This window comes from Leuciscus leuciscus (genome assembly GCF_965113295.1).
Source record: "Leuciscus leuciscus genome assembly, chromosome: 5".
In the NCBI taxonomy this organism is placed as follows: domain Eukaryota; kingdom Metazoa; phylum Chordata; class Actinopteri; order Cypriniformes; family Leuciscidae; genus Leuciscus; species Leuciscus leuciscus.
This window is the reverse complement of record NC_138729.1, coordinates 36,688,979-36,703,134: the sequence shown is the minus strand read 5'-3', so window position 1 is coordinate 36,703,134 and position 14,156 is coordinate 36,688,979. Positions and strand designations below refer to the sequence as shown.

The 14,156-nt window shown below is 37.1% G+C and overlaps 1 protein-coding gene across 3 annotated transcripts in view; it reads left to right on the top strand.

The window, feature by feature from the left end:
* unc5db (unc-5 netrin receptor Db) overlaps positions 1–14,156 on the top strand; it is a 206,204-nt gene that overhangs the window by 170,097 nt on the left and 21,951 nt on the right. For 2 of the 3 annotated variants that reach the window (XM_082169789.1, XM_082169791.1), the window contains exons 5-9: positions 2,817–2,997; positions 6,668–6,835; positions 8,344–8,508; positions 9,463–9,498; positions 12,301–12,486. In XM_082169789.1, the coding sequence (XP_082025915.1) occupies positions 2,817–2,997; positions 6,668–6,835; positions 8,344–8,508; positions 9,463–9,498; positions 12,301–12,486 (736 nt within the window). The remainder of the gene's footprint in view (positions 1–2,816; positions 2,998–6,667; positions 6,836–8,343; positions 8,509–9,462; positions 9,499–12,300; positions 12,487–14,156) is intronic. The other variant, XM_082169790.1, reaches the window with a different exon arrangement.

Here is a 14,156-nt window from a genome sequence, read left to right as displayed (position 1 = left end):
GTCTTAGCTGGCTGGCCAGCTGTCTTCATTGCCTGACTAACCGAAAAGTGCCCAAAATCCCTCTTAAACTAGCAAGACATACCTGAATAATAGGGTTGTCCAGACTGGGAGACCAGCTAAGCTATTTTTTCCCCAGCAACACTGTAAAAAAAAAAAACTGGCAGCTGTAGTTGCCAGGACTTTACCATAAGAAAATGGTGTCAACATTTTTTACTGTAGCATATTTTTACCTTTTAAAATTACAATGGTCTTTTACCATTCAAATGACAATCTTTTTTTTTACAGTGTTTGATTTTACTTAAGACTTTACCAACTGTATTTTTACAGCTTCATAGTGCAACATTGTGAACTTAATTACAGTAATCATATATCTGGGTTAGTTATAAAATAATTAAAGCATGCTGTGAGCTATGAACATGAGGGCTAATGTGATACTGAGAAATGATCTGTGAATAGAGCAAAGTTTAAAGTGCTGTGATGAGATCGAGGAAGAGAGGGCAAAGAGGGCATCACTGCAGTTACTGCTCAGAACACAGCATTAAAGGGGTAGTTCACCTAAAATGAAAATTCTGTCATTAATGTCGTTCACGCCCTCATGTCGTTCCAAATCCGAAAGACCTTCGTTCATCTTCGGAACACAAATTAAGATATTTTTGATGAAATCCGAAAGGTTTCCGAACCACCCATAGGCAGCAACGTCATTGCAACTTTCAAGGCTCAGAAAGGTAGTAAAGTCAAGTCAAATTTATTTATATATAGGCTAGGGCTTTTTACAATACAGATTGTTTCAAAGCAGCTTTACAGAGATAACAGGAAAATAATGCAACAAAGATTGTTTCCAGAAGAAAATAGCATCACAGTCCAGCTTAAGTAAATTCAGTGATGTTTCATTTTTGTTGTAAAAAAGTTATTAATTGAGTTCATTTATATATATATATATATACACATAGCCGCTCTGGAGAAAACCATGATGTCATCGTCCAGCTCAGTTCAGTTCTCATATAATGGTGTCAGTGCAGGCAGATCAATAATATTGTTGAATATTAAATTAAATGTTAAATTTGATGTCCCCAACTAAGCAAGCCAATAGCAACAAAGGTGAAAAAAGGCTACAAAGGCGACATTGGCAAGGAACCCAAACTCCATCAGGTGACAGAATGGAGAAAAAAACCTTGGGAGAAACCAGGCTCAGTCGGGGGGGCCAGTTCTCCTCTGGCCAAGACAACGATGTAAAGACATCGTTAATATAGTTCATGTGACTACAGTGGTTCCACCTTAATGTTATGAAGTGACGAAAATACTTTTTGTACGCAAAAAAACAAACAAAAACAATGACTTAATTCAACAATCTCTTTTCTTCTACCTCATATGATGTTGACGTAGTGTAAACAGTGCGCGGTGCTTCCTGGTTCTACGTCAGAACGTCGGCTCATTATTGGCTAGCTCCTGCGTCAGCATCACGCGCCTGTGTCGTGGTGCTCACATGACTGGCGTCGACCAATAGTGAGCCTAAGTTCTGACTTAGAACCCGGAAGCACCGTGCACTGTTTACACTACGTCAACAGCGTAGGAGAATGATTTTGCACACAAAAAGTATTCTTGTCGCTTCATAATATTAAGATTGAACCACTGTAGTCACATGGACTATTTTAAAGATGTCTTTACTAGCTTTCTAGGCTTTGAAAGTTGCAATGACGTTGCTGCCTATGGGCAGTTCAGAAACCTCTCGGATTTAATCAAAAAATATCTTAATTTGTGTTCCGAAGATGAACAAAGGTCTTACGGGTTTGGAACGACATGAGAGTGAGCAATGACAGAATTTTCATTTTTGGGTGAACTAACCCTTTAATGTGACTAATTTTGTAACCATGTTCTATTAAAATAACTAACCAAATCGGATTGTTGGATTAAAGTCGGCATGAAACGGAAGTAGTCTTTTATTGTGATAAAATTGTGACATATCCGATTGAAACTGCTTTTGGAATGAGAAAAAAATGTGGGGTGGGACTGGATTTCTTCCTCTGGAATTGATTGGATCATAGGAAGTTGGCTGTTGCTAACTAAATTAAGGCAGATCTGAATGGCAGTTTGCAGTCAGTTAGTTATGGAGGATATTTAGTCCCATCCTCTGCCGAAACATACATCATGAAGAGAACAGATGCCTTTTCGAGGGGGAGGGAGGTTAACATTTTTAATGAAATATTACAAGTGCACATGAATTAAAAAGAAATTAATAATATGCACAGATTAATCCTTTATAATAAACACTGCAAAATTCTGTAAAGAAATAATAATTGTCCATTTTGATTTCATGGTGACTATGAAGATAGAAACTGACAAAACACAATAGTCTCAGCCCTTGTGTTCCTCCCAGAGGTGTGAAGTAATTAAATGGTAATACTCATTTGACTGTAATTGAGTAGAATTTTCAGGAATTAAACTTTAATAAGACTTTTTAAAAAGGCACTTTTACATGATCATGTTTTAAGTGCTGTAACTGTATTTTTACAGCGATGTTTTCCCTTCCATCTGTGTTTTTTTTACTTTCCTGTCAGTGTTGCCAGATCTCACTAGAAAAAAAGCACTGGCCAAAACAGGCCAAAAATAAGCGAGTTTTCATTGTGGTGTGACATAGGAACTATTTCTCCTTAGAATAAATGCAGTGTGCAGTGCCGTGAGACGAGCGGTCTTAATTATTTTTAATTCGATATTTTACTATGCTTCCAATTACAGTTTACTATTCTTTCTGAGTGCAGAAACTGCTATCTCTTTTGCTAATTGCAGCTTTGGTTAATAAATGCTTTTCTTTTTGTCAGGTGGAGTGGTTGAAAAATGAAGAATTGGTCAGTTCCCTTGGAGACGACAATATTGACACTCGTGCTGACCACAATCTGATAATCAATGAAGCCAGACTCTCTGACTCCGCCAACTACACCTGCCTCGCCAGTAACATAGTCGCAAAACGACGCAGTGCTACAGCTACTGTAGTTGTGTTTGGTAAGACGACACTGATATGCTTTATTGACTTAATGTTCTGTCTCCTCAGCTTTGCTAAAAATACTATTGAACGGCTTTCTGCTTGCAACAGCACTGTGAAGTCATTAAGTTGTACACCCCATTTAAGCAATAGTTTATCCAAAAGTGAAAATTGTCTATATTATTTACCCCCATGACTTTCTATATAGTGTGTGTGTGTGTGTGTGTGTGTGTGTGTGTGTGTGTGTGTGTGTGTGTGTGTGTGTGTGTGTGTGTGTGTGTGTGTGTGTGTGTGTGTGTGTGTGTGTGTGTGTGTGTGTGTGTGTGTGTGTGTGTGTGTGTGTGTGTGTGTGTGTGTGTGTATATATACATACTACTATTATTATTATTGACACTCAATAATATTATCGCCAGTGGCCCATGCATATCGTCTGTCACTAAAAATCAGTGGTAAAACGTTAGGAAATGCTAGATTTTTTTATAACTGACAAAGTTAAAGTCTAATGAAATACACTGACACCTTATTTTTGTCCTTTCAAAAGTAACTGAATGCCCTGCTACATATACAGTGGGGAGAACAAGTATTTGATACACTGCCAATTTTGCAGGTTTTCCTACTTACAAAGCATGTAGAGGTCTGTATTTTTTATCATAGATACACTTCAACTGTGAGAGACGGAATCTCTGGATCAAAAATCCAGAAAATCATATTGTATCTTGTATGATTTTTAAATAATTAATTTGCATTTTATTGCAAATTAATACCATGCACCATGCAAGATCTGACCTCGTGGTGCATCAATGATCATGAGGAAGGGGAGGGATCAGCCCAGAACTACACGGCAGGACCTGGTCAATGACCTGAAGAGAGCTAGGACCACAGTCTCAAAGAAAACCATTAGTAACACACTACGCCGTCATGGATTAAAATCCTGCAGCGCACGCAAGGTCCCCCTGCTCAAGCCAGAGCATGTCCAGGCCCATCTGAAGTTTGCCAATGACCATCTGGATGATCCAGAGGAGGAATGGGAGAAGGTCATGTGGTCTGATGAGACAAAAATAGAGCTTTTTGGTCTAAACTCCATTCGCCATGTTTGGAGGAAGAAGATGAGTACAACCCCAAGAACACCATCCCAACCATGAAGCATGGAGGTGGAAACATCATTCTTTGGGGATGCTTTTCTGCAAAGGGGACAGGACGACTGCACCGTATTGAGGGGAGGATGGATGGGGCCATGTATCGCGAGATCTTGGCCAACAACCTCCTTCCCTGAGAAAGAGCATTGAAGATGGGTTGTGGCTGGGTCTTCCAGCATGACAACGACCCGAAACACACAGCCAGGGCAACTAAGGAGTGGCTCCGTAAGAAGCATCTCAAGGTCCTGGAGTGGCCCAGTCTCCAGACCTGAACCCAATAGAAAATCTTTGGAGGGAGCTGAAAGTCCGTATTGCCCAGCGACAGCCCCGAAACCTGAAGGATCTGGAGAAGGTCTGTATGGAGGAGTGGGCCAAAATCCCTGCTGCAGTGTGTGCAAACCTGGTCAAGAACTACAGGAAACGTATGATCTCTGTAATTGCAAACAAAGGTTTCTGTACCAAATATTAAGTTCTGCTTTTCTGATGTATCAAATACTTATGTCATGCAATAAAATGCAAATTAATTACTTAAAAATCATACAATGTGATTTTCTGGATTTTTGTTTTAGATTCCGTCACTCACAGTTGAAGAGTACCAATGATAAAAATTACAGACTTTTGCATGCTTTGTAAGTGGGAAAACCTGCAAAATCGGCAGTGTATCAAATACTTGTTCTCCCCACTGTATTAGCCTACCCTACAGTAATCATAATTGAATTTAAAACATATAAATGTACATGCATATGTATAATTATGTCATTATAATATATATTTGTTTATATACACACTATAAATGCATATATTTGAAAATAATAAATTTTCCGCTTAAAAAACAAAACAAAACGTTCCGTACATAGCCTAGATCTACGCGCCCCCTAAACCCACATAATAAAGATGGACAGTGACATAGAAATTTGCACAAATTAAGCATATACGTTCCATACAATTGAGGTTTATCGAAATATCTAAATTTTAATAACGAGTGATTATTTAACAAAAGACAAGTAAAACGGTCAGGGTTACATTTTAGACACACACACCTCTGAAGCGGAAGAAAAGTCCTCGGGACCGCATCACTCGCAAGACGCAACCTGCATTGGTGTACAAGGCCGAAGTCCACCATTCTCCAGTTGAATGGTTGCTTGCTACACACACATAGTTTAGGTGTGTCCGTGGTTGATGGCCAACCAACCGCCCGCAGCCAGAGTCTAGCCCTGGCAGTATCACGGGGAAAGATGCACTGGAACTTTTGCACCACGAAAGCAAACGCGCGTCCCATCATTGCCTCTCTCATCTACTACGCGATACCACAGTTTGACATGTCTGTCATTGGAAAGTTCCACGTGGTGTCATGAATAATTAAGAGTAAGTGTCTTCTCATTGGATAAGAAAACTCAGTCTCATGAATAATTATGAGACACTGAGTCATCAAAGTACTATAGTGCTCTGCCACATCACAGCCTGTGACGTGGACACGATGAAGATTTTAAACCCGGAAGATAAAAATAGCGGAAAAAAACTAAAATGTAACCATTTTCCCCCTACTATTAAATCTAACAGATGCTAACATTGTCTTCAATGGTGTTCAACACACATACCTCTGTTAAAATCTCAGAAAATTTGGTTTAGGGTTTCATGACCCTTTAAGAGTTTGCTGGTTTGATTCGGACACTCCACCAAACGAGTCAAACTAATGAAGAACACTACCAGTGATACCCCATTTGACAGGACTAATAGGAGAATCAGAGGATTCACCATGTCGAAGCCAGCAGACAGATCAAGCAGAATTTTGTGGTTCTCACCAGTCATGCCGTTTCAGGGGAATTTCCACTTTTGAAGCCCAATTGGCTGGTATCCATCAGGTTGTTCTATGAAAAAAAAAAAAAAAAAAAACAGAATGGTTTGAAGGTAGATCTTTCAAGAGTTTTGGACAGGAAAGGAAGCAGAGATACAGATCTGTACTTATCTACTACTGCAGTGTTTAGTGTTGGTTTTTGAGGCAGACATTTGGAAAGGAGCAGTTTGGAAGCAGTATGTAATATTTGCAACGGGTCCTTTTTATTAACCTTGCATAGTTTTCGAAAATGAGTTTTTGTCACACAAACTGTCCATATTGGTATCTGGTTATTTGGCTAGCTTGTACAAAAGTGGCAAATGATTTTTGGCCAAATTGCAGTATAGAATTGAATTGGACAGACAGGTCTTTGATGTCAACAAAAAGTTGATAACCCTGTATATTTTGCTAGTCTAACTATAAATAATGATTATATGATTAGTTGTATTTTATTATTTGTATTCAGCATTCTATTTTTTCCTGCTGTGTGTGACCATATCAGAAAAATATGGTGTTAAAATGTTGTGCCAGTATTACTGGTTGTACAGCTAAGACATATCAAAGCTGGACTACAAAAAGTCAAACCACACATATAAGTGAAGATTTTCCTTTAACCTGTTAGTTAACTTGTCCTCCGGGTGTTTCTTCTGGCAGGGTGAGAGAAAGGAAATCTCTTAAGTTAATTTGTTGTGTTGTTCAGTGGATGATCTCTCTCTGCAGTGAACGGTGGTTGGTCTCTGTGGACTGAGTGGTCTTCTTGCAGCGTGAACTGTGGGAGAGGAGTTCAGAAGCGATCTCGTACCTGCACTAACCCCGCTCCTCTGAACGGAGGAGCGTTCTGTGAGGGCATGTCTGTGCAGAAGATCACCTGCAATGCTCTCTGCCCAGGTCAGATTCTCTTCAACCCCAACACAACCATGAGGTGCAGCTTGTCTTCCAGCATCCAAACTCACAGCTGTTTTTAGTGTCAGTATAGCACTTAAGAGCTGTGTTTTTCATTCATAATACATCAGACATTGTAATACCCTCTACATCCTGGAATAATTCAAAGTAAGGGTATTATGATGGAATTACTGAGGATCTACAACATGCATGTAAACGAGACCTGTTCTCTGAGAATGAAGAAATAATCCCTAGTTAGTGTAATTTAATTAGAAGAGTTATTGTTCATGTTGTACTCAGTTGATTGCCTGGCTTTGTGATATTTAAATAAATTTTGCCTTTATGATCAGATGCATGGTTACAGTTGGATTGCATAATAAATTTCAATTTGTTCATATTATTCATATCAATTTGAAACATATTAAATTAGTTTATTTCTTAATCATTAAATGAGTTTATATATGCTATGCGATGACAATTAAGAAACAAATTGTCATTTTTATAGAAATTTAATTAAATAGTGTTTATAGCATTCTCAAATGGCTTATGGTGCAAAAATTAATTCCTTTGATTCTGCCATAGTTAATAGTAGGCAATTGTATAAAATAGTTGTCACTATTTTTGAAGAATTTATTAAATGGCTCAATATATTTTGTTGATTAATTGTTTATAATTAAATTCTTACTTTATCAAACCTCATCTGTCCAATTAGGTAGATTAAAACATCACAGTATTTACTTTCTTCACATGTTGTGAAAATGCATCTTTATAAGCAGCAAAACAAGTTATGAGCAACACAAGTACCTTTACATATTCAGCTTAACAATGTTACAAAAAAGTGTGAGGTTTATAAGACTATGCTCCCCAAGGCTGTATTTGATTTTAAAAAATACAGTAAAAAAAAATCATATTCTGAAATATTATTATAATTATAAATAAGCTTTTTCTATTTTAGAATGTCATTTATTCCTTTGACGTTAAAGCTGAATTTTTATGTAACATGATCCTTTAGAAATCATTCTAATATGCTGATTTGGTGCTCAGTACATTTATTATTATCACAGTTGAAAATGTTTTTTTGTGGAAATCGTGATGCATTTTTGTAACATTGTCTTTACTACTATCACTTTTGATCAGTTTAATGCTAAATAGAAGTAGTAATTTCTTTCCAAAAACAAAATCTTACTGACCCCAAACGATTAAACATTCTCACATATTGAGCTTCAGAACACAAACATTATTTAAGCTATCTAAACAATAATTTGTTTATGTGGCTTGAAAAAAAAGATGAAGAACAGATTAAAGGTATTATTAAGAATTTGATCAATTGGCTGAAAATATGCTGATCTAATGCATGTAACCCTGCCAGTGTGGTCAAGAATTGGACTATTAAAACACTTTTAATTAAGTTTATGAAGTCTCTAGAAATCTCATAAGTTCATTGCAGAGTGCAGTTAATGCACAGAGCAGCTGTTCACCTTCCTTAAACGGCAACCCTGTTGTGTGCTCTGCAGTGGATGGAGTCTGGGAGGAGTGGAGCGAGTGGACGATGTGTAGCGCGCAGTGTGAGAGGCAGCGATGGAGGGAGTGCAACGCTCCCCCGCCCCGTCACAGAGGCAAGATGTGTGAGGGAGAAGGTCAAGGCACGGAGAACTGCACAGGGGGTCTGTGTACGCAGAGTGAGTATGTGCTGATGCCGTAATGTGTCATAAACACTGTCATTTCATCAAATCATCATCATATGTTGGTCATGCTATTGCTCACTTAGATCTTGACAATTATCACAAAGCTGAAGTGTGTGAATTGTGATGTTTTAGGAAGTGTGATAATTGTCTGCTAAAAATGGATGAAAGTGATGACATCATCCCTCTCAATATCTCCCTCAAAGCTATTATGATGAGAACCCTCTCTGATTTCTCCTTCTTAATAAAGGATGGAAACATCATGCAGCCTAAGTGATCCAAAACCATCTGCCAGTAGCTTCCCATGGCAATGATGCCAAGGAACAGTATCCACAGCTGATGTTGGCATAGCCTGCAGTTGGACATCGACCCATGATGTGAATCAGAGAGTGAATTTGTTATAAGTAATGCCTGCTGTAACAGATCCTAAAAGATCATTACAGATCACATTGTTCGACATGGATCTAATAAACTTGGGTACGACATGTAGACTGTATGATGATCATAGTCTACGACGCAAGTTAGAATAGATTAATAAAATGTCATCAGCATGCGCTAGTGGCAAACAAATAGAGCGAGATGAATCACACCAGCAATTGTGGTTTTATGTGCGCAAAAGAGGAGAATAAGGATGCGGTCATTGTTAGGGAAAAGATCGAGGCCAACTTGTCATGCCAATTTTGTAAATGGAGCTTGAGGTAAGTGGTTTTAAGTTTTAGCGCCATGTCACATTTATCAGTACGCCATTTCATGATGCATTTTTATTGACATAGGTTGTAGCCACAAGCAAACTGTGAGATGATCATACTAAATTTCTGACACTGGCTATCTTTGGTCATCTTTCGTCTGGGACAGCCCAAAATCGGGCATTACAGGGATGGACTGTAATTCTCTCTCCCGCTTTCTTTCCCTTTATTTATTTATTTTTGTTGTTCTGTCTCTTTTTCCCAGCAGATGGGAAGCTGATGCATGATGTCAATCCTCAGAGTGAGTTCTCCTCCATGTGAATTCTTAAGTAAACTTGGGTTTGAATCATTTTATCTTAAATTTCCTTTTTTGAAATTAGAATTTGTGTGAAAGCTGGGTTTTTTTTACTCCCTCCTTAATTAAGATAAGCTCAATCAGAATTTATTAAATGGCTCAATATATTTTGTTGATTAATTGTTTATAATTAAATTCTTACTTTATCAAACCTCATCTGTCCAATTAGGTAGATTAAAACATCACAGTATTTACTTTCTTCACATGTTATGAAAATGCATCTTTATAAGCAGCAAAACAAGTTATGAGCAACACAAGTACCTTTACATATTCAGCTTAACAATGTTACAAAAAAGTGTGAGGTTCATAAGACTATGCTCCCCAAGGCTGTATTTGATTAAAAAAAAAATCATATTTCTTAAGTAAACTTGGGTTTGAATCATTTTATCTTAAATTTCCTTTTTTGAAATTAGAATTTGTGTGAAAGCTTTTTTTTTTTTTACTCCCTCCTTAATTAAGATAAGCTCAATCCTCTCAAATGTGTGTTCACTTCTACGCTTGGTTACCCTGTATCATTATGCTGACAACAGGTGTCATTCGCAACAAAGTGGAAAAAAAGATACAGAAGATTAATTGGCAAGAATACAATCTGTCTCTAAAATTGTAATTTTAGTATGGAAATTACAAACCAATTAAAGCTCCCACAGCAAATAAACTTGAGAAATAAGAGTTTATGTATGGCAAAAAGGGTTGTTAGAGAATATGAAATCAAATAATACATTTCTAATAGAAAAGTCAAGTAAATAATTGGGGGAAAAACTGGCAGTGGAACAATAAACTAAATGTGGTAAGTTTTGTACTATTATTATTATTATTATTATTATTATTATTATTATTTTAGATATTCATAATATTTTCTCTAAAGTCTTTTTACCCTACAGCAATTTTCTTCTCAGCTGAATTTATCCGGAAATCAAGTCAAAGTCACTGATTAGGGGATCCTAAATATTTTGCAGGTGTCCTTATCAACTTGTCCAGATTATAAATTTCGCAGAATTTCAAAGTGCTAGTCAATGTATTGTGTCCTTTCAGATTAGAGAGCGTGAGTGATTGGATGTGGCGTTTGAACGTGCTATATTTAGAGGAAGCAATGAGGTGTAATCATTGAATATTAACTCACCTCGTCAAGCATTATGTCTTCATTTCTCCCGTGTATTATTTTAACCATATTGAGGCACTTTGCACAACATCATTTTAAATATGTATTAGTACCAGGTGCTTCTGCATTGTTACAATGCTATGGCTCTGAGACTCTTCCGTGTGCATTGATGTGTGAGCTGGGTTATAAGGCTTCTAATTAAATCTATTAAATCTGTTGCATGATGGACTTGCAATTAATTCACCTTTACCCTTGGACAGAAACTTGTTTCCAGCTTGAAGCGTGTAATCCTGTTCAACTTTATGTTGTCTGTGTCAGGATATTTGAAATGCAGTGCTGTAGTTTTAAAAACATATTCTTCCTCTCACGGCATGATTAATGTCCTCTGTGTCCTTTGTGATCTGGCGAGTTCGGTCTGCCCAACCCTCCTGCTGCAGAGGTCACTTGGGCCAGTGCTATAGATGCCAGCTGAACAGATGTATCATTGCGTGGGGTGTTGGCACACCACCCTGCCAGTTATTAAAGTAGTAAGAGCCCTGGAATTCACACCTCCCAAACTGCGCTCACGTGCCAAGCATATCTTTATACACTGCTAAACATGTGCATATTGCACCTGTTCCATTTGCACAGGTGTCTGAAAGATTTGCAAGCCTAACCACAATGACCAGGCTTTAAATGTTTCCCTGTCACCAAAATGTTTTTTTTTTTTCCGGTGGTGTAAAAACATTTCACTTGCAAAAATCTACAAAACTATTACACAAACTATATCTTATTTAAACATTTCATCATATCACAATAAAATAATCACAGAAATAATAATCATTTAATGATTTTTTTATTTTATGGCACTGTGAAACATTTTACTTGCACAAATCTACAAAACTATTAAATGAACCATTTCTTATTTTAATATTTCATAACACCATTATAATAGTTGTAGAAAAAATAATTATGAAATATTATAAAATATTACTTATCATTAAACTTGTAAATGAAAATGAGGCAACTGTGTATGCTACAGGGGTATAAACACATATAGCCACTGGTGCTCATTGGATACATGAGAGGTAAATATCAGATGAAACAACAAAATATTCCAAAACAGCTGGTAAACCAGTGGGACTGGCTATAACCAGCCAACTCCTTCACAAATAAAACAGTAACTTCTAATGCAAAATAATAATAAAAATTATTAAAATGTTTAAAATAAATAAATAAAAGAGATAAAAAAGAAAAATAAATATAATAATAACGATGATGACACTACAAGAAAGTAAAAAAAAAAAATAATAAAAAAAAAAACATCCCTCATTATCTCCAAGTAACTTTGGGTCCAAGTAACCCTTAAGTGTATAAATCCAAATCTAAAGTAATTTAATATTTATATTATTATTATTAAATATTTTTGATTTTAAGTATGATGTATATTGTATATTATTATATTATATTAAAGATTTTTTTATATTTAATAATAATAATTTATGTAAGGTAGCTCACATGTGTTGCACAGATATTTATTTAAATTGTTCAAGAACTTCCAGATCAAATGTGTGCTATTTGGCATATTTTCATAAATTATTTCCACAATAAATAATAGTTTTCCCATCGAGCCTAAGTATGTGTTGTGTGTGTTTCTGGCTGTGTCCCAGGTATGGAGAACTCTATTGATGTTGCGCTGTACTCTGGTCTGGCTGCGGGGGTGATCGCTGTGGTCGTCCTCATCGTGGCTATCACCCTCTACAGGAAGAGTCAGAGCGAGTACGGAGTGGATGTCATTGACTCATCTGCTCTTGCTGGGGGCTTCCAGTCCTTCAACTTCAAAACCACCAGACAGGGTAAGAGTTCATTGTAGATAAAGTGCTTCGGTTAAATTAATTGATTTATTGTGATTCTGAAGTTCATGCGCCGCTAGTCACAGTAATAGGCTAAACCATAATGAATATTTAATAATTCCAAAATAGAGAAATGCTTGTTAAAGCATACAGACACACAATCCATGAGATACAGCACTGTGAATACTTTCCGGATGCACTGTATATGCTCATATGCTTTTATTTCACAGTAAAACACTAAGATGTTTTTTACTTACAAAAACCGCTTCCCCTGACTAAACACATTCTTACCCAAAGTCATGCTACGCTAACTTAAATTCTGCCTTTTTGTCAGCTGTGCCGATAACTTTTGTAGATAAGACCACGTCTACGGTCGTTTGAACTACATTTGGTTCCGCTACACGCGTCCATATTACCACCGCTGACGCTTCTGGGTCAGGGAAAGTGATAGCCATCGCCCCACAGGGTAATCAATCCTGGCTGCTTGTGACAGCACAGTGAAAGCCCGCGACTAGCAGCTTGTGTTTATTGTGCTCAAGGCCTGGGATGGCAACACCCTCCTTTTCCATGCAACAGGAAAGAGGGGGATCAAGGCTCAGCTGAGCCGCATCTGTCAGGTCATCAATCCTATTTAAAAAGGCCAACTTTCTCTCAGCCTCCCGCTGTGCCCTGTTCCAACAGCCAATCCGGTTCCCATCAGCGCTCACAGGAAAGACCAAACCCCATGCAATAGAAAAGAGAAAATGTTGGATGTTCATTTAAGGATGTGGGATGTAGAATGAGAAATTATAAGCTTCACTAAACAGTTATTCAATAAACATTTTAAACATTTATCCAATCCAAATTGTAGCGCATTTGATTTCATTTTGATTTTGTATTATTTCTCATTATTATTATTCTCTCATTATGCGTTGTATCACTTTTCCTTTTAACTCGTCTCACTACATGATATCTGTTGCAGTTTTCTCAGTGTGTGTAATTATAATAAATCTTCTGAAGTATTCCAGCTGACTCTCTAAATCACAGGTAACAGTATGAGACTCCAGACCTTTGCCCGTCTGTCTGCTCTTGAAATCTCAGCCACTGAGTCATTTTAATCACGACTCTAATTCCAGATCTTTCTCTGCAAGGTGCCCACTACATGCCTGTTTCATTAACTCCTATCATCCTGCTTTCTCGTCCTTTCATTTCACTGCCATTTTAAAGATTTTCTGCCCCACAGTGATCATATTCTCCTTCTGAAGAGATATAGGGGGGGAAAACGATTTGTTGTGGGTGAGAATTTAAGAATTTGAACCATTTAATATGTTGTAATCTCTTTATATGTCTGGTAAATCTGGTTCAGTTCTCTTCTATAGGAGTGGTCAAAGAGAATAATTCACCCCAAAAATAAAATTGACCATCATTTACTCACCCTTTTGCATTAATTACTTACTTCAGTGAAAAACTAAATAAGATAATTTGAGAAATGTCATTGGGGTCCAATATTATTTTGGACAAGACCCAATGACTTTCATTGTATGGACAGAAACAGTGGAAATATTCTTCAAAATATTTTCTACAGAAGAAAGACTGTCATAAAGGTTTGGAGCAACATGAGGGAAAGTAAATGATGAGACAATTCATTTTCAGGTGAATAAACCCTTTAAAAGGTAATGAATAAGTTTTCATAA